Source organism: Apium graveolens, chromosome 8, assembly GCF_009905375.1.
Source record: "Apium graveolens cultivar Ventura chromosome 8, ASM990537v1, whole genome shotgun sequence".
Classification (NCBI taxonomy): domain Eukaryota; kingdom Viridiplantae; phylum Streptophyta; class Magnoliopsida; order Apiales; family Apiaceae; genus Apium; species Apium graveolens.
In genome coordinates, this window is record NC_133654.1 from 238,028,330 (window position 1) to 238,055,031 (window position 26,702).

A 26,702-nucleotide genomic window follows, 5' to 3' on the forward strand; every position below is an offset into this window, starting at 1 on the left:
GATAGAGGCTATGTTGCTAAAATCATCTGTCCAAACACAAAGAGCCAACGCTAAGGAAACTGAAAAGCAAGTTGATGTTGGGATGAAGAGGCTACTAAAAGCAGCTGAAGGACCTAGTCTGAGCAAATAATTTGATGAACAGCTAAGGGCTCTCAGGGATTCTCTATCCAATAATTTCCTCACCTACAAGAAAGCTTTGGACAAGACTATCAATTTCATAAGGGTGATCATGGTGGTGACTAAGGATGGTTTTCAAGAGAGAAGAATTGTTGTCAATATAAATGTCTCTGGTGTGGATAGGTGCATACAGGTGTCCTTCAACTATCTCATTACTAGAAGGGCATCTAAACTGGACATCCTAATCAACAAGATTAACATGGCGATTCAAGAAGACACTCTCTTGCTTACTGAATTGAAAAAGGCTTAGAAGCTGCTTTTCTAGAAGCATATCTCCAACCAAGCAAGGGAGTGGCATACATCTATCCATCCACCAAACATTGCAAACATTTCCAGATTCCAAAGTAATGTGTCATGGAAAACAAGAATCTGATGATGAATCTGGAAACAGACTTGAAGACAAAGCAGAACAAGATTGTTGAAGATGAGAAAATGATCAAGATTGTGGGGATATACTTGAGAGATGCTGAAACCATGTTGCCCAAAACATAAATCAATATTAAGGATGGCTTGGATGATGATGAGCAGAAGAAAGATGATCAAAAACCTTCTGGCTCAAATCCAAGTCAGTCTTCTAGGGCAACTGGCAGCAAGGTGTATAAGAAAAGAAAGAGTCAGGATGACAAAAAAAATGATGGTAAGAGAAATAAAAGAGACGGAGAAGGGGATTCTAAGAAGAGAAATGTTCAAGAACTACAAGTCAAGATCCAACATACTCAAACCTTTATGCCTTCAAGCTCAAACACTCAACCACCTAAGCCTAAGCTTTTGTACAAACAAACTGCAAACACCTTACTCAAAATACCAATCACTTCTAGCCAAACCACCTTAAAGAAAATCTCAAATCCACCCTCATTTAAGCCACCAATCAAGACGCATTTCAAGAATGTTTGGAGAAAATCAAAGAAGCTGCAAGTTGGTTATGGGGTTATCTGAAATTGCTTTAATCAGACTAATTTTCTACCTTTAAACTGGTGCATCATAGATGATGACTATTGTCAACAATTATCTGAAGAAATTGTCAAAATTTGGTTTGTATCATTGAGAGAAATCAAAATCTATTATCATGATGGCTCCTTCATTCTACTTAGCAGGGAATTAATGGATACAATTTCAATCACGGAATTTAAGAGGATGATTAGCTTGATGAAGGACAAGGACACAAATACAAGGGCATGAAAGACTGTGATGTGTGTATGGCTGAGAGAAAGGGATGAAAGAAATGCAAAAGCAAGGGCTGAAAAGGAAGAAAGGGATAGGAAGTATGCAGAAGAAATTGCTATATTTGAACAAAGATCAAATGAGCTCAAGGCAAAGGGGGTGAGTAGAATATCAAAAGATGGACATTTTCTGAATATAAAGATTGACAGTTACTCAAGATTCAGGTTTAATTACCTCAATGTATAAATGTTGAAATTTGTCAAATCTGTCAATTTTTTTATTTGATTTTAGCTTAAGGTTAGTCTTTTTATCAAGCATTAATTTGTGATAAGCAATCTTCTCACAAATTATGGGAGATTATTGTGCAAGACATGCATGTATAATAACAAGACTAAGTCGCATTGACAACCATGAGATTCATTTATATGATAATTTAAATCTGTATTATGTGTTGTAGTTCTTGAGTCTGTAAAAAGTTTAGAAGATTATACTGGTGTATTTTTCTGTAAACAGTTTCAGGCCTAAGAATAAACTCTGGAAGAAGATCAAACAAAGATCATGCTTCAGAGAAAAAAAGTAGAAGTTTGGAGTTGAATAATTCTGTTTTATGAAAAATGTTCTAAGTTAAGATATCGACAAGTCACAAATCAAGTTATATAGAGAAGTCATTCGAGAACTCCAGAATGACTTATCGAGATATCCAAAATGACTTATAGAGAAGTCTCAGAGATGTCGACAAGTCAAATGAAGATGTGAAGATTGGAGATATCGACAAGTCATTTATGTATGTAGAGAACTTAGAGATATCGACAAGTCAAATGAAGATGTGAAGATTTGAGATATTGACAAATTAATTTCTCATTAGAGATCTCAGAGATATCGACAAGTTAAAATGTATATAGAGATCTTAGAGATATCGTCAAGTCATTTCTACATGTAGGGATCTAGAGACCTCGACAAGTCATATACACTTATAGAGAACTCAGAGACCTCGACAAGTCAATTACACTTATAGAGAACTCAGAGATCTCGATAAGTCATTATACTTATCGAGATGTCAATTCTCTATAGAACAAACTGGAGATCTCGACATGAAGCCCAAATACAGTAATGCAGACAAGTTAAAGATTCAAGATTATCAATCAACAAACGATCTATTCACTTAGATTGAAAAGTCTACAAAAGCAGATTGAAGAGTGCAAGATCAAGGGTTAAGATTAACTGACAAAAGATGGTCACATACATACAAGATTTGCAAAGATTTACTGAGCCAAAATAGAAAGAATTAGAGATAGCTTAGAAAAAGGTTTAGTACATCTTATTACATGCTGTGTAAACCCGTGTTTTACTAATGTATAAAGTAAACACCGGTCCTTTGTTTTTAAAGTAACAAAACAAATCTAAATTTTCTTGTACTCTCTCAAGAAAGAAGCCGAGTTCTTATACTTTTAAGAACACATAATTTGTAGCAAGAAAAACTTAATTAATAAAAATTAAGTAAGTTTTGAAATATTGTGTTTGTTGTTTTTAATTCTGCTAACATAATATCTTTGCAAATTGTAAACTGCTTTGTTCACCATATCCAAACTAGTTTTAAAAAGGCTAAAAATCAAGAAAATACATTCACCCCCTCTGTGTTGCACTTAATATCTAACATTTGTAGTTAAACATTTTATCACTACAATTTCATATCTGCTTTGTTCAAATATAAGCCAAACATCTTTACAAGTAATTAAAATCCAAGAGAACACATTAACCCCCCTCTGTGTGACACTTAATATCTAACACTATGTTATATATTTTTTTATAATTCCTTTTATTTTTAGCCTATAAAATATTATAAAAACAAATATCTATAAAAATTTCTCATCATTCGTAATATTTTTCTAAGATTTCTACAACATCTTCCTAAGATTTTTGAAATCAATTTAACTTCATAATATTCTCATATAATTTTTTCTTTCTCTTTAAATAAACATATCATCTTCGTATTCCTCTTATTTTTTTAATATCATTTCGTCTACTTCTTTTTCTTCTTCTAAAATCAATTTATTATATTACATTTTCGTAATTGTTTTTAAAATTTTAACCTATAAAATATTTCAAAGACATTATCTATAAAAATCTCTCATCATTCATAATATTTTTCTAAGGTTTCTCTACAACATCTTCCTAAGATTTTTAAAATCAACTAATCATCATAATATTCTCCTAAAACTTCTTATTTCTCTTTAAATCAACTTATCATCTTGATATTCTCCTAATTTTTTTAATACAATTTCTCCTCTTTCTCCTAAAATCAACTAACTATATCATATTTTCCTAAAATTTTTCTTTTAATTTTTAGCCAATAAAATATTAAAAAACAAATATTTATAAATATATTTTCTAATATTTTTTTTAAAATTATTATATCATTATGTTCTACTTATATAAAGAATAAGACGAGGGAGGTGAGGTGACGATTCTCATATTGTTTCAATCACTTTTTGTAATTTTCTCAAATTTTAATATTATTAAATTGAAAAAATATTACATTGATTATTGATTAATAAATAATATAATTTTATGATTTTAGATTTGTGAATAATGAGAGAGTAACTTATTAAAGTAAACATGTTTAACGAAAAAATAACTCTTTAAACTTCATGATCTTTCATAATTTTCGAATGATAAAGATCAAATAAAAAATAAGGAAAAAAATTAAACATTATGTTTAGAAGGATTTAGAGCAGCCTCTTCACATAATGGACTAGCCCATGGGCAAGCCAAACTCACAAAAAAGTCCAACGCTTGTAAACTTTCTTTGTTCTGACCATTGTACCCCCCAATTAGGGTTTAAACAATCAAAGCCTCTCACTCTCTCCTCTCATCATCTCTCTCCTCGCCTCTCCCTCTCTCTCTCTCTGGGTAAGTCCTCAACTTATCTACTTACATACACACTATTATATACACATCAGCGTCTTAAATCCTATTATATGAATCTGTTTATTAGTTACTGTGTTGTCCGTGCTTCATTTTTTAGTTGTTTTAAGTTCATTTTGTGATATTTTGATTTTACAAGTGTTTGTATTGTCTGCTATGTGTATAGATCTAAATGATACATGTTTTTACTGTACTTGTGTGTGTATACGTTGTATGTGATGTAATTAATTTTGTTTTTATTAAATTTTATCAACTGTTAATATGAATATTCGAAGTTAGATTTGCTTGAGCAGATGTTTATTTGTGGTTGGTTAAACAGTTTTATTTGTGTATTTAAAAATTGTAGATGATTTTGTAGTTGATTATGAATGAATTGGATGATTTTATAGTTGATTATGATCGATATTGAATTGGATGATTTTGTAGTTGATTACGATCGATATTGAATTGGATGATTTTGTACTTGATTATGGTTGATATTGTATTGGATGAGTTTGTTGTTGATTTCGGTCGATATTGAGTTGTATATTAAATTTTGTTATCTTTTTGTATTGAGCAGGGATATCTGAATTTGAAGCTTTTCAAGTACTATTTTAGTTGGTGAAATTTAAGCGGCTGACAGGATGGTAAGTGATTTGTTTCTGATTCGATGACTAGTTTTATACCAATTGATTTTGTATTACTATTGGGGAGAGAGACTATTATGATGTTTTATGAATAATTTATCATCTGGTTATTTTACAGGTGAAGTTTACAGCAGAGGAGCTCCGAAGGATCATGGACTTGAAACAGAACATTCGTAATATGTCTGTTATTGCTCATGTTGACCATGGTATGACTAATCCTTTCAACGTTTCTTTTAGTAATAATGATTGCTGTATTATGGCACGGTTGTGATGTCTAGCTGATTAAAATTATTCTATCTGGACTCGTGATTATCATAACACATGGATGCTCAATAGTATTCTTTTATAAACTGTCAGAACAGAACATATTTGTCTCCTCTTCATGATATGCATATCCGTGTCTTTTGTTGCATATTGAAGTCAGTTGTTAGTGATTGTCTTGCATAGTGACCAGTTGAGCCATTATTTTCCGATTTTGAACTTAAAATATTATTGTGCAAGTGTAGTCTTAAGTCGTTACTGAAAGTGAAAATCAAAGATTTTCTCTCCAGATATGATTATAGCATCTCAAAGATTATCTCTCTGGGTATGATTGTGGCTTCATTTGTTGAACCTTAAGTATAATAATAAAGCATTGCGGTCAACTAGATCGCTGCCTAACTTTTGAGCTCCAACTCCTTACTTTGTTTCCCACTTTAGAACTTCAATTGTTGCCCCCTGAGATGTTGGATCACCTCTTCCCTTCTAATCATTTTTGTGGCCTTGTCAGTTACATTATCTGGAGGCAATAGTACGGACTCACTGATAAGCAATTGTAGAACAGTACTCAGGACAACATCATTGTTAAACAATTGCGGGTCAAGTCATATGTTCAAGTGAACAACATTTTAGTAAATAGAATGTTGTGATTATGTTAGTGGAATCTCTTGTATATTTTTTTAGAAGTCTATAAAGCATAACTTTACTTTTTCTTTTTCCAGGGAAATCGACACTTACTGATTCTCTTGTGGCTGCTGCTGGTATCATTGCACAAGAAACTGCTGGGGATGTCCGCATGACTGATACTCGAGCTGATGAAGCTGAGCGTGGTATTACCATCAAGTCTACTGGTATCTCTCTTTACTATGAGATGTCAGATGAATCTCTGGCAAGTTTTAAAGGAGAGCGCAAGGGGAATGAGTATCTCATCAATCTTATAGATTCCCCCGGACACGTTGACTTCTCATCAGAAGTCACAGCAGCTCTCCGTATCACTGATGGTGCACTTGTCGTCGTTGATTGCATTGAAGGTGTTTGTGTCCAAACAGAAACTGTCCTTAGACAAGCTCTTGGTGAGAGGATTCGACCTGTTTTGACTGTTAACAAGATGGACAGGTGTTTCCTTGAGCTCCAGGTTGACGGTGAGGATGCTTACCAAACATATCAAAGAGTTATTGAGAATGCAAATGTGATCATGGCAACCTATGAAGATCCCCTCCTTGGTGACGTTCAGGTTTACCCTGAGAAAGGAACTGTTGCTTTCTCAGCTGGGTTACATGGGTGGGCTTTCACTCTAACTAACTTCGCAAAGATGTATGCCTCTAAGTTTGGTGTTGACGAGGCTAAGATGATGGAAAGGCTCTGGGGTGAAAATTTCTTTGATCCTGCTACCAAAAAGTGGACGACCAAGAATACCGGAAGTGCCACATGCAAACGTGGGTTTGTGCAGTTCTGTTATGAACCCATCAAGCAGATAATTAGTACCTGCATGAACGATCAGAAAGATAAGCTATGGCCTATGTTGAAGAAACTTGGTGTTACCATGAAGTCTGATGAGAAGGATCTGATGGGAAAGCCCTTGATGAAACGTGTCATGCAAACCTGGCTTCCTGCAAGTACTGCCCTATTGGAAATGATGATATTCCATCTGCCCTCTCCTGCAACAGCTCAAAAGTACCGTGTTGAAAATTTGTACGAGGGACCACTTGATGATGTTTATGCTAATGCTATTAGAAACTGTGATCCTGAAGGACCACTTATGCTTTATGTTTCTAAGATGATTCCAGCTTCTGACAAAGGAAGGTTTTTTGCATTTGGTCGTGTGTTTGCTGGCAAGGTCTCCACTGGGTTGAAGGTCAGGATCATGGGTCCAAACTTTGTTCCTGGGGAGAAGAAAGATTTATATGTGAAGAGTGTCCAAAGAACTGTTATTTGGATGGGAAAGAAGCAGGAAACTGTTGAGGATGTGCCATGTGGGAACACAGTTGCCCTGGTTGGTTTAGATCAGTTTATCACCAAGAACGCAACTTTGACAAATGAGAAAGAAGTTGATGCCCATCCCATCAAAGCAATGAAGTTTTCTGTCTCGCCTGTTGTTCGTGTTGCTGTGCAGTGCAAGGTTGCCTCCGACCTTCCCAAACTTGTGGAAGGACTGAAGCGGTTGTCCAAGTCTGATCCTATGGTTGTTTGTACTATTGAAGAGTCTGGAGAGCATATTATTGCTGGTGCTGGGGAACTCCACCTCGAGATTTGCTTGAAGGATTTGCAGGACGACTTCATGGGTGGTGCTGAAATCATTCAGTCAGATCCTGTTGTTTCCTTCCGCGAAACTGTTCTTGAGAAGTCTGTCCGTACTGTGATGAGCAAGTCTCCCAACAAGCATAATCGTTTGTACATGGAAGCTAGACCACTGGAAGAAGGACTTGCGGAGGCTATTGATGAAGGTCGCATTGGTCCAAGGGATGACCCTAAGATCCGATCCAAAATTTTGGCTGAAGAGTTTGGATGGGACAAAGATCTTGCAAAGAAGATCTGGTGTTTTGGTCCTGAGACTACTGGGCCCAATATGGTGGTTGATATGTGTAAGGGAGTACAATACCTTAATGAAATTAAGGATTCTGTTGTTGCTGGTTTCCAGTGGGCATCAAAGGAAGGTGCTTTATGTGAGGAAAATATGCGAGGAATTTGTTTTGAGGTCTGTGATGTTGTTCTCCATGCTGATGCTATTCACAGAGGTGGTGGCCAGGTTATCCCAACTGCAAGGAGGGTTATCTATGCTTCACAGTTAACTGCCAAGCCACGTCTTTTGGAACCAGTGTACCTGGTGGAAATCCAAGCGCCAGAAGGTGCACTTGGTGGTATTTACAGTGTTCTTAATCAAAAGCGTGGGCATGTGTTTGAAGAAATGCAGAGGCCTGGTACACCTCTGTACAACATTAAGGCATACCTTCCTGTTGTCGAGTCCTTTGGATTCTCAGCCCAATTACGAGCTGCTACTTCAGGGCAAGCCTTCCCACAAAGTGTCTTTGATCATTGGGACATGATGAGTTCTGATCCATTGGAGGTTGGATCTCAGGCATCGACTCTCGTAACTGATATCCGCAAGCGCAAGGGCTTGAAGCAACAGATGACACCTCTATCCGACTTTGAGGATAAGCTGTAAGTCATTTGTTTGTGCTGGATATGGCTTGAAGACTGGCAGTAAGAGTCTCTTTTGCTTGTTCGCATATTTGCACCATCTTATAAACATGATTTGTAACTGCAACTAAGGCTACCGTTTCTTCTAAATTTCCCATCGTCTAGTCTAAACTGTTGTGTAGCACATCAGTACATAAGTACATCAGTTTTGTTACTGAATGCTGTTGCCCAGTCCCACATGGTTAGAAAAGACTATTGTTTCTGTTAAATTCCTTGTGGCTTTGCCAACTAATATGTGTTATCCTACTCCGGTTGTGTGTTATTATGTGGGATATATCGGGTGTTTACATTTGCTAGAAGATAGTTTGTCTGTGCTTTCATCCAGCGTATCTTTATTAATTGCACCCTGTATATACAGGGCTTGTCCAAATAAATAAGTGGTTTATGCATGTTGTTGACCATTATACTGTATCGGATTTCATGGTTCACAAACAGTTTTGAAACTAACAATTGTTCATTTCGACAATGTCCTATCTTTGTTTCTTTTTGGAGTTGGTCTATTTAGCTCCCATAAACATGCATTAGGCCAGGATAAGAAGAAATATTTCTCTTTGCGATAATATGTTTGTCTACAATTTCATAAATTAAAGCCTTAAAATGATGAGGGTGACTGACTTAATTGTAAAATAGTCCATTTCACATTAGTAAAAAATTGGAAAATTCATTTTATGATTATGTAAATAATGGAGGTTTCGTTCTGTATACATGTAATATCAGCTTCAGGTTTAATTCTAGATGATCATGTGAAATATGAATATATATTAAAGCCGGAACCCAGGTATTTGAAGTAATTTTTTAAGCCATCCTGATTAATTCCACACAAGATGCAAGTAAAAACGCTAGCAACTAATGAAATAATCTCAAGTACAGGTGTAGTGGAGAAGCCGGAGAGAAGTTAGAACTTCTTAAAATACTGTAAACGCCCGTTGGTTAAAAGGGGAGGAAGATGAAGAGACTCTTCCTGTTTAAATTAGCACATCCCGCAAAACCACTTCTGCATACCCACGCTTTACCTAAAAAAAAAAGAAAATGAAAAGGAAAGAAAAAGAAAATAAAAAATATATATATAAATAATTTTTTAACCCATTCTTTTTTCTTTTTATTTTTCTGTAGTTTTTTCCTGTGCTTATGCAGATCATAATTAGGAACCGAAGCGGCAAATCTAAAAATATTGTAATAATATTCAAAGAAGACAAATGTTGGGCCGAAGAATAAAGGAGAAAGAGAAAAGATTATAGATAGGACTTTAGTATATAAGTTTTTAATAAAAGGCCCAACAGAGGCCCAATTGTAAGGGGAAAACCCACTAAAGGCTCCCTCTAAATATATGCTAATTGACTTACTTGTAGAGGATTGGAAAATTAAAGCATTAATAAAGAGTATTGTTATTCACAAAAATATGGTTCAAACCTAGTATCATCAAAAAAATTAAAGATATCAATAAAACTGAGTACCAATCGAAAAGTAAAAGTGGGACAATAATTAGGGATATATAATGAAACACTGAAATTTTGTATAACAGTTGATTTCTTCCATTATAAAGATGCATTTTAAATCGAAATCCTCAGTTTTGTAACATTATTGATACAATATTCATAACGGTACAATACTTTATTATTATAGTCTTTAGCTTAATATATTTTTTGCTTCTTCACATGTGGGTTATGTTGCACTTCAATTATCTTCCATTTTATATTTTTTACCCGAACCGAAATGTTTTATAGATTTTAAACTTCAAGTATACAACTTAAACTTATACAAGGTCTCCTGCCTCACAAGTCACAACTCTGTACTTGGTGTGATCATTCTTCCTTGTTTTCTTTCTACATCTTCCTCTCTTTCGCTTGTATCATTGCACAATTTAGAGGCTTTTTATACTTAATACCAGTGGCACGACAAAACACTTATTGTTACAGTTCTTGATTTTAAAAACCACATTTCAACCGGGTGCGATTTGAACATAAAACTGCATTGTAATAATCCATAATGTAATGCATGTCGTTACCATTATCAGCACCATTACAAGTTACAACCATTTGTTAAATTGACACATTTTACTGCATTCCACCGTTCTGCTTATAGACTGGGTAAAATCTTACAAACACTTTCTCCATATGCATTTAGGTATAATACCTTGATGCATAATAAGCCTCTGGCCACCCTTCAAATTAATTATTTCTATGCAAAAGGATAACATATAGACTCGCACATCAAGAAACTGAAGTAATATGATGATCGGGATAAGGGTTTATTCCAGAGAGAGTGTTTTAACAGAAGATTTTTAGCTACATGAGTGGTCAATTATTTTAAAGCAAACATAATAAATACTCGAAAAAACAAAAGAATGAACATGATCACAGACTGTAAGAGCGCTACAAGTCTGCATCATAATTCAGCTATAACTAGTAGGCTGGCAATACTATTTGAACTGCCGCACTACAAATGAATTGGAGACGCAACAAAGAAACACCTAGAAACTTCCATCATGCAGTAACGCAAATGAACAAATCAGCATAAAAAATAAAACATGGATGTCTTGACAATACATGGAGAACATATCAAGATAGCAAAAAACACTGTCCAGATAAGCAAACTTTAAAGCCAGTATAGGTTAAGTTTAATAGTCTAATGATGTTCCGGTGCAATATAAAATCAAAGTTTAGAAACAAGATAAAGTTAGAAACCACAAATAGCAGAAAATAAAAGGGCTGTCACAATTCTATTTTGTTGTACCCCGAGGAGTACAAATGAGGTCACCAACTGTTTCTAGTCTGGGAGAGGGGAGTTGTCATTGGTTGAAGTTAAGGTACTACTAAGGCTCGTGATTCTCTTTTCCAGAGCTACCTATCACATCTTTCGACTCTCCTTCAGTTGATTCAGATACAGCTCTCCTCTTTGATGGTTGGAATTGCAGTTGCTGTCGTCTCTTTCCTGGCCTAAGCAATTGAACAGAGAAGGAATTGGCAGACACAAACTCTTCATCATCATTCTCAGACCTCTGTAGATCAACAGCGCCGTTGTTTGCCTGAAAAGGGTTTATGTAAAGCCATGATAGCTCAAACATATAATATAAGGAGCTTACTTCTATAAAACTAGCTTTACCAGTTGCAAAATTGCAGAAAAATTTTGAGCAACATGATGCTTTTCTTCTCCTCGGACAGCATCTGCAAAAGACACTTTATTCTCAAGATCTGCTGACTGGGACAGCTTATGCAAAACCTTTTCACTATAGTCATTCACATCAAAAGCAGATCGTGCTTCCTGCCACAGAAAAGTCAGATAAATTGTTTTGATAAGAATATTATCAACGAAAAATAAAAAAAAAATCTATGTAAATGGATATATATGGAGGTTAAGTAAATGGGAACACCTGCTCCTCCAAATCTTGTTCAATCTGCTGCTTCCACAAAGATACACGAGCAGCCATTTCGGTCAGCTTCTCACTTTCATCGATGTTATTAAGAGAAGATTCCTAAAAATATGAAAATACAAATCACTAGGCATTACTAGTCCTGACCTGACATCTTGATTATTGACAAGCGAATTTGAGGAAATGATAATCACAAGAAGGATTAGTTTTTTGTTTAAAATGCCTAGCAAGAACACAATGATTGACCGCTTGGAATTTTCTAAATATCATATCTTGATTTCAGAAGTCATAACCTAGATGTTTCGAAGTGACAGCTTTTCTATAGAAAAGAATCACTATAAGGAGCTATTGCGCCTAAATGTTGTAGATGTGAGACCTGGTTAGGAAACTAGTTGGCACATACCGAGGTCTGAATTAGGTTCCGGAGATAAAGTTCTTTTTTTGTAAGCTAGGCATGCAACCAAAAGAGACGACAGAGTACAAAAGAACCAGCTAAACTTCTCCTTTAAGGAGTGTTACAAATGATAAATGAAGTAATGCATCTAAAAAAGCAAATTTCTAATAAGATAAGGTGGAACAAATAATAGCTAATATATATACCAGGAATGGGTGAAGATATTCTTCGATTTTTGCATCCCGAACCGGACTTTCGTACCCATAAGAATCACCTTGACAATAAGCACTGTCATCTTCAAGCTGCATTCAAATATAATTATAAGGTTAAAAATTGTCAGATACAACTTCCTGAACAGGTCAAACTCACTTCATAACATGTAATCTATTCACGTGATTTAATTTATTTACCACATTTTGAGGAACAGAGTATCCACCATCCGCTGGGCATCTACCATCAACTGTAAATCCATTATTATTCTTTTGTGAATATTGTAGGGTGGTAAATAAAAACTATTATTAAGACTGCTAAATCAAATGTCCTGATCATCACAGGTACGATGATGAAAATTTACATCCTGGCTTTTGCCAGCTAATAACATATGAACAGATCCCCCAGACTGTGAAGTGGGAGTTTTAAATTTCTTACAAGATTTAGATGGCCGAGAACTGCTTCCATGGTCACTATGCTGCCCTTTTCTGGCATCAACCTCCCCTTTCAGATATTCATCAACTGCAGCAGTGTCATGTGGATCAAGTAGCAAAAAGTCTCGGTAGAGTACACACTTGGCTAACTGAAACATCAAAAGCAAATTAAAATTTGCCCCCGTGATCCTACAAAGGCTACTTAAGGTATGTGAGGAAATAATTGCAAAGTGCTGACAGTACGCAAAAACTTAAAAACCATGTTACCGAATAAGATTCAAGTGACTCGCCATCACCAAAGCTATCATCTTCAAGAACAAGATCTGCCGGAGGCTTCGCAAGGTTGATCAAAGGAGTGGTTGCCTCATCGAGGGTGAGGTCGCGATTTGGATCCACTAGTACACAAAATAGTGATAAGCTTAAAGTATTGCATCATTACTCTAAAAAACTACATAACAATATACGTGTACCTTCAATTTCATCTGGGACCCAAAAATCATATTCTTCTGTTAGCTCTGGTACAATCTTTTGTTTCTCAGGCTGACTGCTCACAAATTGCATAACAGATGATTAGTCCATAGATATAATCACTTGCTCTTATTTTTACTTAATTAACAATAACCTTTTGGGGACATTAAAAACAACAAATAATACAATGCAGACATGTCAATGCATTCCGAAAGATTGATTATCTCATATACAGAAAAACTTTCTACTGCATCCTAATACATGATACAAGACAGCAAACTATGCTCACACTTATTCTTTTATTTAAAAAAAATCAAACCACAATATCGCCCCAATCAATAATAATTACCAAACAACTCGTAAACATAGATTTCTAGCATTAATGGTTCAGTGTGAACCACAAAGTAGCTGTTTTTGTTTAAATCAGTCTCGTATCATTTTACTGGTATGTGCTAAAGAAGTTCATAAGTAACAAAATAATGATTTCTTCAGAATCTTAATTCGATAATTACATCACCAACACACAAACACATGCATTTAGAAAATATGAGCTAGCAATCATTATATTAAGCAGAAACCACATAATTTAAACAAAAAAAGAGCTTAAACTAGTTGGGAAATTACTTTCTCTTGCGAACATTTTCAGCAGCTTGTGAAACCAAAGAATAAAGATGATCCACTTTGCTGCTGTAAACTTTAGCCGAGCTTTCAATCAAGAGACCAGCTGCAATGTCCACAAAACACAAAAATATCAAATTAGTACTCTAAAATTAACAAAAATAAAAGCAAACCCATGATTATAACAGACACATGCAAGTTCTTGTTGGTTCTTTGCTAATCCAATTTGTAAATGACCACAGGTCAATTTTTTCAATAACATGGATCAAATAAGAAAGGTTACCTTGGTGTGATATTTGAGATTTCGAAAAATAAGAAAATTAGAAAAAAAGAAAAGGGGAAAGGTGCCCAGTCGAAACGGGCATGCAAGTGCAACTGCAAGTAAAGATCAAAATACTCACAATGTCTGAAAAGGTGCAACTGCAACTAAAGTAAAGATCAAAATACTCGAATATAAGGAATAGTTAGCTATTTGGAGTCTTAAACTCAAATATAAGAAATATGGAGAAAAAAACTACTCCATCATATCCTAGTGATTCCTTAAATCACTAGGATACACTAAGTCTTCTCCTTATCTTTAACTAACATCTCTCATCTTTTAACTTTTATTTTATAATATATATTTGAAAAAAACACTTTCTCTTTCTTTATTTTATCGAATAATATTACTTTTTAATGATTAAATATTGTATAAGAAATGAATATAGGAAATATTGTTGGAGTGGAGAATAGCTATTGATATCTTAAATTACTAAAATCCAATATTTTATATTAAATTTAAGGAATGAACTAAGTAACCGTCGGAGATACTCTAAATTCTCATTTTCATCGACAAAAACAATTAATTCTTGCATAGCAATAATTTTTGTAATAATTTTTTATTAATATATTATCAACAAGTAGGGACACAAGGGCTCTGAGATTGACTATGGGCTTGTTTGGGTTTTTAAAAAAATGTAATTTATAATTTAAAATTAAAATTGAAATTTTTTATATAAGTGACATGTAAATTTTTGTATATAAGTTATTTAGACATTTGTATAATTTTACGTATAAGTTGGAGACGTGTTTGGTAAATATTCATCACTTATAATTTATAATTTTTTTAAAAAAAGTCTTAATATAACAATTTAATAAATAAATATAAATTTAAAAAGATAATATAAAGACACATAATTAGAAACATAGAATTGAAATATAAATCACTTAAAAAGGAGGATTAACAAAAATTTACAACATTTACAGAAATTCAAGTAAAAAATTGAAAACCGAAAACATAATATGTGAAATAATCGTGGTTACAGATTTTGAAAATAGGAACTATTCGGTTGAGGTACCGATTTACAATTTATCGGACGATTTTTAAAAAATCGAATGATCGGCCATTTATCGGAAATCGGTCAAATCGGACAAATATTTTAACATACATTTTGAAGGTAAATAATTATTTATTTTCTTAATCATTTACAATATCACACAGGATATATATTCATATATTAAATTATTATATAAAAAAAATTGAATTTATAATAATGACTATTACGAACAAAATAGGTAAAAGCACAATGACAAATGTTGGGTTTGATGACATATGACCGATTTCAGCTCTTGTCAAACTGTTCATCAAACTGCGCAATGGTCTTTGGACCTAATAACAGGCATTTGCCGTTACCCAAACAAGCACTGGGTATTAAGACATTATCTTTTATAGTTTTCGGTTCTGATTTGATATTTGTTAGAAAAATACTAATCAATTCTATAGTACATAACTCTAATTATTTATTATTTCAAAAAAAGTCAAGGGTCAGCGTTCTGTTATTTGGCCTATCCCATCTGTAAACTTAATTTTGGAACCTCGTCCGGTTGATAAAGAATTTTTTCCCATCGTCATCCCATTTATTTTAATTTTGAGACTTAAAATATTTTACTACATTCATTTTTTGTTCTCCATCTTAAAAACTGACTTAATTGCCCTTTATTGACTTGAACTATAATAAATGGCTAAATATTTATTTGTGCTAAGGTGATGGCTAATTGTCTAATTTCTCAGTAATTTCGCGGCCCTCCCGTTATATTTTATGTTCAATAAAACGACGGTTTGTATTTTAAGAATATATATTATAAATTAATGATAAATAAAGAAAGTGCCAATTCCCCAAAATTGAAACTTAAGGTTCATATATGAAATTGTTTTTTTAAAGTTTGTAATATAATGGTGAAATTGAAATCAGTAATACATTGGGGACATGATTTCGATTATGTTGGTGTTTATATTGTGATTGAAAGATATCCGGAAGAGGGTGGTACCATCGCCACACGTGGTGCTGGCGATGGTAGCAAGCCGGATTTGTAGATTTTTGGAGCAAAAAACAAGTGGGAGAGTAGGGATGGCAGTTTTACCCGACCCGACAGATACCCGACCCGTTCCGACCCGATTGGGTCTACCCGAACCCGATTTTTTGGATATGAATCTGGATCTTATTTTTAGAACCGAAAAAGTTTGGATGTAAATCCGAATCTTAGGTGTTCCCAACCGAGACCCGACCCGAAACCCGAAATCCGATTCAGACCCGATCCAAACCCGAGACTCGATAAAAACCAGATACAATATATATAAATGAAGTATGTATATATTTACATATTATATATATAACATATCATATATATATATGTTATATTGTATTGTATATTATATATATAACATACAATATATATTTATATATATATTGAAATATTTTGAATTATTAAATATGTATATTATCATTTTACTTAATTTTATATATGTGGTACATAATTTACATTAATGTTATCGATATTGTGTTTTTTTTAAATATTGTGCATTAAATAATTAAAACGAGTGATTGTAAACAATTAAATTACGAATGTTTCACACGTTTATTGTGCTAAATAAAATATGTGAAGCCCTTTTACATTCCTAAATTTTAAAAAAATCAATATTCATGTTTTTTATAGGAAGATAATTTTTTTTTAATTTTTTAAGTATCCGAATTAGATCCGGACCCGAACCGAAACCCGAAAAAACCCGACGGATCGGATCTGGATCTTCATTTTAGATATCCGGACCCGAACCCGAATATAATGGATCGAATCTGGATCTTCAGAAATCCGATCCGATCCGACTCGTTGCCATCCCTATGGGAGAGAGATGAATGGATAAAAGAGAAAAGCGAGAAGTGTGCGTGTGTGTGGCTCTAAAGTGTGTATGACATTTGTGTGAGTTCGTCGATTTTGTTAAAATCCAAACGAAGTCCGGGGATTCAAATCAGAAATTTTGAAATCGTTATCCTCTGATAATTTTGATGAAATGAATAGATAGAATATGACTCGAGATTCCGTTTGATTACATGAACGTCAAAATCTGAGATCATAAACACCACCAAATCGATTTTGATCCACAAGAACCTTAATTTGGGAGAATTTTCCAGATTTTAGGTGATTTCTCTGATTTTTATTAATTAAAAAAAATAGAATTCCATTAACATTTAACAAGCAAAGTAACGGAATGGACGCAGAGTCACCAAAAAGCCGAGTAATTTAACAATTAGCCATCACTCTGGTACAAATAAAAATTTAGCCATTTTCATGCAAAACTATTATAGTTCAAGCCAACAAAATGCAAATAAGTCTAAAAATACCGAAATTTCTACTCAAATTTTTGCATTATTCATAATAAATAAATAAATATTATTTATTTATTTAAATAAAAATTAACACACAAGATATAAAATATAATAAAATCAAAAAAATCATACCTTTATCAAAATTTATCGATCCGTAATCAGGGTTGATAATTTCTTTGCAGTATTTGCTTAGAAGATCAAAATTAAAATTAATGGAAGCTCCGTTGATTTCTTTGTCACAGATCGCTGCGAGATACTTTTTAAATTTTTCAGTTGAATCGAAATTTGGATCGCGAATGGGAAGCTCGCCGATAATTCTTTTAAGCAAAATCTTGTAAGGATCCAGGTTGGATCTTCTGATAACATTCGAAACTGAATCGAAATCGCTGTCACGTTCACGGAACTCATTAACATGAATAGAATTACTCGATTTTTCTGCATCTTGACCCATATCTTCGTAAATTTTTTGCTGAAATAAAAGGACTACAATTTCGGCCTCTATCTTTGAATAAATTTGAGAGGATACACTCTTATGAATTTTAAGATAGATTTTATAGGCAAACCCTAGATAAAAAATGTATTACGAATGAATCAAAATCATTTAAAAACACAAAGTGGGCTTAATGGTAGAGCATCCTTGAGTTCGGCCCAATAAGATAAGAAATGTAAATATTTTATTTATTAATTAATAAATGATAGGTGTTAAACCTCCACAAATTTAAATGAATAATTTAATGCTTAATATTTTGTAAATTATTTTATCATCTTTAATCGTACATTGTTACTCATAAATGTATGTCACAATATATCTAATAACAAGTATATTGTACAGTAATACAATACTAATACAATGCATTACTTACATGAACCCTTAACTTGGAACCATTTGCTTCTAAGTAATTAGTTACTTATACTTAGCAGACTGAGACATTTTTTGTGAATTCTTGAATGTAAGGTGTTAGGTAATGAATCACACACAGAGGGGGGGGGGGGGGTGAATGTGTTTTTCTGATTTTAGGTTTTTCTTGAAAGTTAATGGTTGAACAAAGTAAATTAAATCTTGTATATAAAAGTGTTCATGCATAATTTAAACTTGCATAAAATAAAGAACACAAATCTTCAAAACTCACTTAATTTTTATATTAAAAATTAAGACTGTTTTGCTACAAAATTTCTAAGCTCTTTGATGTTAAAGAGCTCAGCTTCTTCTTGAGAGTGATACAAGTGATTTGATCTAAATTGTTGCATCTAACTAGAGGACCAGTGTTAACTTTATAACTCAGTTAACTGATGGTTTACACAGTGGATAATAAACATGCTATTAGCTTTTCTAAACTGTCACTTGTCATTTCTATTTATAGAAAAGCAAATCTTCCATTTCTGGCTTAGCATATCTTTAGCATCCCGTGTTCACTTTAATCTTCCTCTGTCAGTTAATCTTTGCCATTGATCTTGCACACTCTTCAAGCTACTTTTTGTAGACTTGTTAAACCAGCTGTTGGATTGTTTGTTGATTGTTTATCTTGGATATTAAACTGATCTGCAATTCTGTACTTTGAGACTGTACTTCGAGATCTCCAGTTTGAATTAATATAACACTTGACATCTCGATAAGTACATAGGCTTATCGAGATTTGTAGCATTCCATATTGAGTTTAACTTGTAGAGGTCTTTAGCTTGTCGAGATCTCTAGTATTCACATCTTCACTATAACTTATCGATAATTCGGAGTTCTCTAATGATGGAATGACTTGTCGATATCTCCAATCTCCAGTTCTTTAAAATTGGCTTGTCGATATCTTCTTGAGTTCTCGAGTAGCTTTCCTGACTTCTCCACTCCCGGTGGATATTGCTCATCCGTCGAGTAGATATATAGCTCATCCGTCAAATAGATATATAGCTCATCCGTCGAGTAGATATTGCGCATCCGTCGAATAGATATATAGCTCATCCGTCGAGTAGATATTGCTCATCCGTCGAGTAGATATTGCTCATCCGTCGAGTAGATATTGCTTATCCGTCAGTACTCTCTGGAGTTCTCGAATGACTTCTCTATAACATTAAATCTGTGACTTGTAGAGATCTTGACTTAGAATATTTTTCTCCAAACAGATTTATTCAACTCCAAGCTTCTTCAAAATTTTTCTGAGGCATGATCTTCTTGATCTTCTTCTAGATAGAATCCTTAGGCTTGATACTGTTTTAGGAAAAAGACTTCAGTCTGCTCCTTTGCATTTTTACAGACTTTAAATATTACAAGTACAAAATAAAATTTAGATAACAATACAACTTACTTAGGGTTGACCCCAAGCTTAACTGATTACTGAAAATAATTGTTCATTAATCTTCTACTCAGATCAGGTGTCCATTTGATTTGCTTCATACTATGATCAGAGATGCTAATAACATTGTTAGCTCCAGTAATATTTGACATCATCTATTATATATTACAATCTCCCCCAACTTGTTCATTATGAAATTATGCACAAGTTCTGATTGATGATGTCAAAAATTTAACTAAATGCAGAAACCAATCTTCCCATCTTATCTTCTTTTGTTGAGTTATATTTAGATTTATTCTTCTCTCCCCCTGTGAAGAATAAAATATTTTATTATCTGGAAACATCCATCAGTTGTTTTGGCAGGCATTTAGATATATTCTCTCCCTTTTTGACATTATCTCCAGGTAGAAATATCCAGCTAGATGCACATTGTTCAAGCTACTGTCATTGTCCATTTAGAACATTGTCTGCAACTTCAAGCTTCAGTGAGATTTTTGGAGATGAGTTTATCAAATAGAATAGAGGTTCCACTTATTTCTACAGAAAGAGTTTGTCAGAAAAAAAATCCTAAGCTCTCTGTTCTTTTGAATAAGTAGTCTCACTACTTCTCATTGCACTAGTCTCATGACTTTTGAGAGTCAGAGTTCCCTCACAAGGATTGCTAAATCCATACACTCATCTACCTCTCCTGCCTCTCTTATTCTCTGTTTTCTCTCAATCATTTCTCTTATTTTCACATGAAAGGTTCAATTGTGTTTGACTTACAGAAATAAGAGGGGGCTAAGAAGAGTTGTCTGTGATCATATGATTAGGGGTAATCCATATAGGTCTAATCATACTCATTTCATCAGAAAAGAGAATATTAACTTGAAGTTGTGAGGTGAATGAATCATTTGGAACACCTGTGACTAGGGTCACAGTTTGACTCACAGATTGCTATGTGGTTTTAATAGTGTGTTGTTCCTCACTTGTAGTGGGAACCTCCAATTGAATTGGAGGGGATTTGACTAGGTTACTATCATGTACACCAGCCTCAAACCCTTGTATGCCTTGCAACATACTGACACATAAATGTGCTATACTTGCCCTTCTCATGACATTGTCATAGGCAATTGTACTTCTAGCTTTGACTGCTAAGGCAGCTTGTGCTAGAGTTATGAGGGGAGTTGTTCCTTTTTGAGGAACATCCAATTGAATTGGAGAGGATTTAGATAGCTCCCCCTCAGTAGTACTACCCTCAAACCTTTCAGTCTGTGAAGACTGTTTTGCACATGAAGGTGCATTAGGAATGCTCATGGGTTATTCAGTAAAAACTGATAAACTTCCATAACTGTGGTGGTTTTCCTTCTCAATCAACAAAACACTATGAAGAACATTATGAAATTGTTGTCCTTTTGTAAAACAGGTTTCTTTTGAGAGTCACCTGAGTTGGATTATGTTTGAGTTTGTATTTGAGTTGCTGTATCTGGGAGAACTACAGTTTGGTTTATAGATGTTTTAGCTGCATGTTAACAAAAATACCTGTTGAATGAAAATTTGAATTTTCTGTTGTCGTCTGAGTGGATTGTGTTGAACTTGTAATGCATTGAACATATTTATCTATTTGATTAGGCATAAACATTGAAACATACAGTTGCAATCATTATGACAGGAAAATTAATAACCAATTAATTTAAAAACACAAGGCAATCATTGTTGGATTTTAATCGCAGCGGAGGCATGGTAAAACACTTTTACACATACAAAATCCAAATAAAAGCATATAAATCGTGGTAAAAACATAGGGATCGATTACTAACCTTTAATATGCGATCCAAAAGCAACGATCGAAGATCCTTAACAGCTGCTCCTCAAATGTGAAGCACTCCACCGGTATCCACCAAGAAAACGACGTTAAGGAGGAGGAGGAGGTGGAGAGAATTAGGTTTTATAAAATTTTGGGGTTAGAATAAAAATAGGGTTTATAATAGTATATTTAGAGGCAAAATTTTCAGCTGAAATTTTCCCATAAAATATTATTATTATTAACCCTTTATTATTCACATTAATAATTAAAACACTTTTTCTAAACACTTTAGAAATAATTCTCTCTCTTAATTTAATTTCCAAAAATTAAATTCTTAATTAATAATATTAAGAACTTTTCTTAATTAATTTATAATCAATTAAATCTCATTTAATCAATTATTAAATTTGCCAATTAATTATTTATTTCATAAATAAATAATTATTAGCCATTATTAATTAATTCCTCCACCATTAAATCATTCTCTTTTTATGGTGTGACCCTGTAGGTTCAATATTAAGCCGGTAGTAGAAATAAATAATAATAAAACTATTTTATCATTATTTATATAAATTCTCTAATTTATTAAATATAATTAATTAATTAATCATATTTATTCTACATCGTGAGGGATACTTCTCAGCATATCGCGACTATCCGGATAATATGAATTCACTGCTTAGAATACCAAGAACCTATTCAGTGAATAGTTACCGTACAATAAACTCCTTCTACCCTACAATATCCTGATTAAATACAAGGCATGGAACTCGTGTCAAGCCTATCTAATTTAATCACTTGCTTACCATTTCCTATGCTTAGTTCTATGCTAATTAAAAACTCCTTTCTAATTTCATTTACTCTGGCCAGAGATTCCTGAACTAGCATAAGTGGATCAGCCTGGAACATTTGCTTCCTTCACTGGAAGGGGTAGATCCTTTATTGATCATACACTATCTCCGTGTACAAATTCCTATACCCAGTAGAGCCCTAATAATTGTCCCCGGAGACTAAGAACTAAACCAAAGTATAGTTCAGTGTACACAAGATGACTATGAAGACCTCAAGTCTAAGGATACTTGTACAACTATCACTATGTGAACAACTGCTGACACGTGAGTGAACTCCATTAGTTGTTCAGCTGGGCGAGTCATGTTCAGTGAACTTATTTTATAATAAGCACCTACATACTAGCTATAGTGTCACCACACAAATGTCTATGAGAACAGACATCCTTCATAATGAAGCAAGCATATTATGTACCGATCTTTGCGGATTATTAATTACCAGTTAGTACTCCTACGACCAGGAACTATTTAAGTTTAAAGTTATCATCTTTTAGGTCTCACTATTATGATCTCATCATAATCCATAAAAAGCTTTACTCTAAACTATGATATATCTTATTTAAACACTTAAATAGATAAAGCCCGTAATAAAAACAAAACAAGTCTTTTATTAATATCAATGAAATCAAAACAGATTACATAAAAAGTTATTCCTAAATCCTAATACATGATTGGACTTAGGACATATTCCTTTCAATCTCCCACTTGTACTAAAGCCAATCACTCTGGTATCTAATACCCATCTTGTCTTTATGACGATCAAAGTGACTTTCAGAAAGTAGCTTTGTGAGTGGGTCTGCTATGTTGTTATGTGTGTCAACTCTATTTCAATACAATACAAGAAATGTTACCGCGCTCCCACTGACCCTTTTGTAGACGCATGGTTCATCTATGTTTTTGATAAAATCAAACTCTTTGATTGTCTCATCAAAACGAATGTTCCATCTTTCGAGAAGCTTGCTTTAAACCACATATGGTTCGCAGCAGCTTACACACTAGGTTTTCATTTCCCTTGGAAAGAAAACCATCTGGCCATTTGCCAGATTTCATAGTCGTAGTAAGCAGCAATCGCAAGCAAAATCCTAACTGATTTTAACAGGGCTACAGGTAAAAGGTTTCATCAAAGTCAATCCATTGCCTTTGTTTGAATTCTTTTGCCACAAGCCTGGCCTTATAGGTCTCCACCTGGCCATCTGCTCTAATCATTCTTTTATATCCCGTATACATAGATTTCATTCTGGATTTCATGGCACTATGCCATTTCTCTGAGTCAACACTACTCATAGCCTCATTATAGGTCACAGGGTCGTCATCATCAATGATCGACAACTCATTGTCATTCTCAATGACAATGCCATATTACCTCTCAGGTTGGCGAGACACTCTCCCTGACCTATGAATGGGCTGTTCCACAGAAGGTTGTTTAGTCAGAACAGGTGTTTCCACTTGATCCGTAGTAGTTTGTGCTTCTTGAACTTCATCAAGTTCAATTTTGCTCCCACTGTTTCCTTCAAGGATAAACTCCTTTTCCAAGAAGGTAGCATGTCTGGAGACAAACACCCGATGATCGGTGTAAAAGTAATACCCTAAAGTCTCTTTAGGATATCTCACAAAACTACATTTTACGGATCAAGATTCCAGCTTATCTGGGTCAACTTTCTTGACATAAGCTGGACATCCCCAAATCTTAACGTGTTTAAGACTCGGTTTCCTTTCTTTCCATATCTCATACGGAGTTTGAGGAACAGATTTGGAAGGCACCTTATTCAGTAAATATGCTGAGGTTTCCAATGCATAACCCCATAGGAATACTGGAAGATTCGCATAGCTCATCATGGACCGAACTATGTCTAACAAAGTTCGATTTCTCCTTTCAGATACCAGTCTGGAGGAGTCCACTGGGAGACTATACCATCTACTTTGAGATAATCTAGAAACACTCCATTAAAGTATTCACCACCTCGATCTGATCGAAGAGTTATAATACTATGTTTGGTTATTTCTCCACTTCATACTTATACTCTTTGAACTTTTCAAAGGCTTCAGACTTGTGTTTCATCAAACACATATCCGAATCTAGATCTATCATCTATGAAAGTAATGAAGTATGAAAATCCACCCATGGCTTGCGTAGACATTGGTCCACATACATTTGTGTGTACCATTCCTAGCAAATTTGCAGTCCTCTCTCCATGTCTACTAAATGGAGACTGCAGTGCCACTATAAAGTGAGATTTTCATCATCCCTTTTCTTTTATTAGTTTGTTCAATCTGAAATAAATTATGTCACATACATACAGACCATTATTTAAAGTACCACGTCCATAAAGAATATTATTTCTAAGAATAGAACATTCATTATTCTCAATAATAAATGAAAATCCAGCCAAGTCTAACATTGGAATAATATTCCTCACAATCGAGGGAACAAAATAACAATTATTTAAAACAATAGTCTTGCCCGTAGGCATATGTAAATGAAATGATTCTACATCTACAGCAGCAACTCTTGCTCCATTTCCCATCAGTAGAATCACCTCCTCTTCCTCAAGAGTCCTACTTCTCCTTGGTCCCTGCAACAAATTGCAGATATGAGAACCACAGGCGGTATCTAATACCCAAGTAGAAATTTGATTTAATGACATATTCACTTCTATCATGAACATACCTGAATCAGAAGCGGCAGTCTCACTACCCTTCTTCTTTTTCAATTCTGCAAGGTAAACCTTGCAGTTTCTCTTCCAGTGCCCCACCTTGTTACAGTGAAAGCAAACAACTTTGCTCTTGGGGTCTTCAGCTTTTGGTGGAACCGGCGTTTTCTCACCTACTTTCTTCTTCTTGGAAGGGTTCCTCTTCCTTTTCTTAGGATTGGAACCTTCACCAATTAGAAGAACATAACTCTTCTTAGGGGAAAATTCGATTCCGCAGTCTTCAACATGTTGTGGAGTTCAGGCAGGCTGACATCCAACTTATTCATGTGAAAGTTCACAACAAACTGCGAGAACGAACTCGGAAGCGATTGCAAGACCAAGTCTTGGCTCAGCTCCCCATCCATGGCAAAACCAAGTTGTCCAAGACGTTCAATCAAATTGATCATCTTAAGTACATGGTCATTCACAGATGATCCCTCAGACATCCTACAACCGAACAGCTCCTTCGATATCTCATATCGAGCTGTCCTCCCTGCCACATCATACAACTCTTGTAGATGCATGAGGATAGTGTGAGCATCCATATGCTCATGTTGCTTCTGTAGCTCAATGTTCATGGAAGCTAGCATGATGCATTGAGCAACATTTGCATCATCTATCCACCTACGATACACAACATGTTCATCATTATGTGCATCACTAGCAGGTTCAGTAGGCTTAGGTGAGTCAATCACGTATTCCAGCTTCTCAATCCTGAGAACAATTCTCAAGTTTCGAAGCCAGTTAGCATAATTAGGACCAGTCAATTTGTGAGCATCCAGAATGCTCCTGAGTGATAGTGCAGAAGACATAATGTATATTGTAAATCTGTAAATGATAAACACATAACAACACTTGGCAAATATTCGATTTAATTTTAAAACACTATATGAATCGGGTCTTTATTCATAAGTGGCTCCCACTAGTTTACCTAATTTATTCAACCCCCTACGTGAAAAATTAAGCATTCATAATGCTAGTGGGAATAGGGATCCTACATTCCATTACACAACCCCGACTGTGGCACGAAACGCCATGTAATGTTCAATAGGCAGACAACTCTTGTCAATTACATCTAATGTTATTCCCTAATCAAACTTTAGCCTCTTGAATAATTGAGTCACGGCTGTGGCACGACAAACTCAATATTCTAAGTCAAGTCTAACCCAACATTCCGTACAATTGAATCAGTCCCCAAAGGCCCACGGCTGTGGCACGTAACGACCTTTAGATTCTTATTCAATGTACACATCTCTATGTAATAGACAAGTATTTCTTATTTCGAAATCAAAGCCCTCGACTGTGGCACGAAACGACAATGATTTAAAAATAAGAACTACTTTCTATCATGTTGGAAGGCTATGACCGACACAAGCCCGTTGTGTCATTGGCCAATTACTACTTGATATTATTTAATTTTAGAGGGATTATATTACGTTACAATCATAATCATATTATAAAGAGATTCTTCCTTTTAAATTAAATATTTCAAATCAATAATCAATAATCAGATGATTCCCAGATCGGGTGGAGCATTGTCAAGAGGCGTCACTTAATAACCCTTTCTTACAGATAGAAATCTGTTGTTGACAGAATCATCCTTTCTCTCATATCGA

General features: G+C 34.4%; 2 protein-coding genes across 2 annotated transcripts; one reads left to right on the forward strand and one right to left on the reverse strand.

The window, feature by feature from the left end:
* The first annotated feature begins 4,161 nt into the window (after positions 1–4,161).
* LOC141677266 (elongation factor 2) lies at positions 4,162–8,607 on the forward strand. The gene is made up of 4 exons (XM_074483113.1): positions 4,162–4,248; positions 4,823–4,889; positions 5,008–5,095; positions 5,870–8,607. The coding sequence occupies exons 2-4, from the start codon at positions 4,887–4,889 to the stop codon at positions 8,308–8,310; spliced, it is 2,532 nt and encodes an 843-aa protein (XP_074339214.1). The 5' UTR covers positions 4,162–4,248; positions 4,823–4,886; the 3' UTR covers positions 8,311–8,607.
* Positions 8,608–10,945: 2,338 nt separating this feature from the next.
* LOC141678797 (condensin-2 complex subunit H2-like) lies at positions 10,946–18,007 on the reverse strand. Its single transcript, XM_074485190.1, has 10 exons — positions 17,613–18,007; positions 13,846–13,945; positions 13,224–13,297; positions 13,021–13,148; positions 12,758–12,902; positions 12,520–12,569; positions 12,316–12,411; positions 11,716–11,817; positions 11,448–11,606; positions 10,946–11,370 (listed from the first exon to the last, which is right to left on the reverse strand). Exons 1-10 carry the CDS (start codon positions 17,929–17,931, stop codon positions 11,158–11,160), a joined length of 1,386 nt encoding a protein of 461 aa, XP_074341291.1. The 5' UTR covers positions 17,932–18,007; the 3' UTR covers positions 10,946–11,157.
* Positions 18,008–26,702: the final 8,695 nt, after the last annotated feature.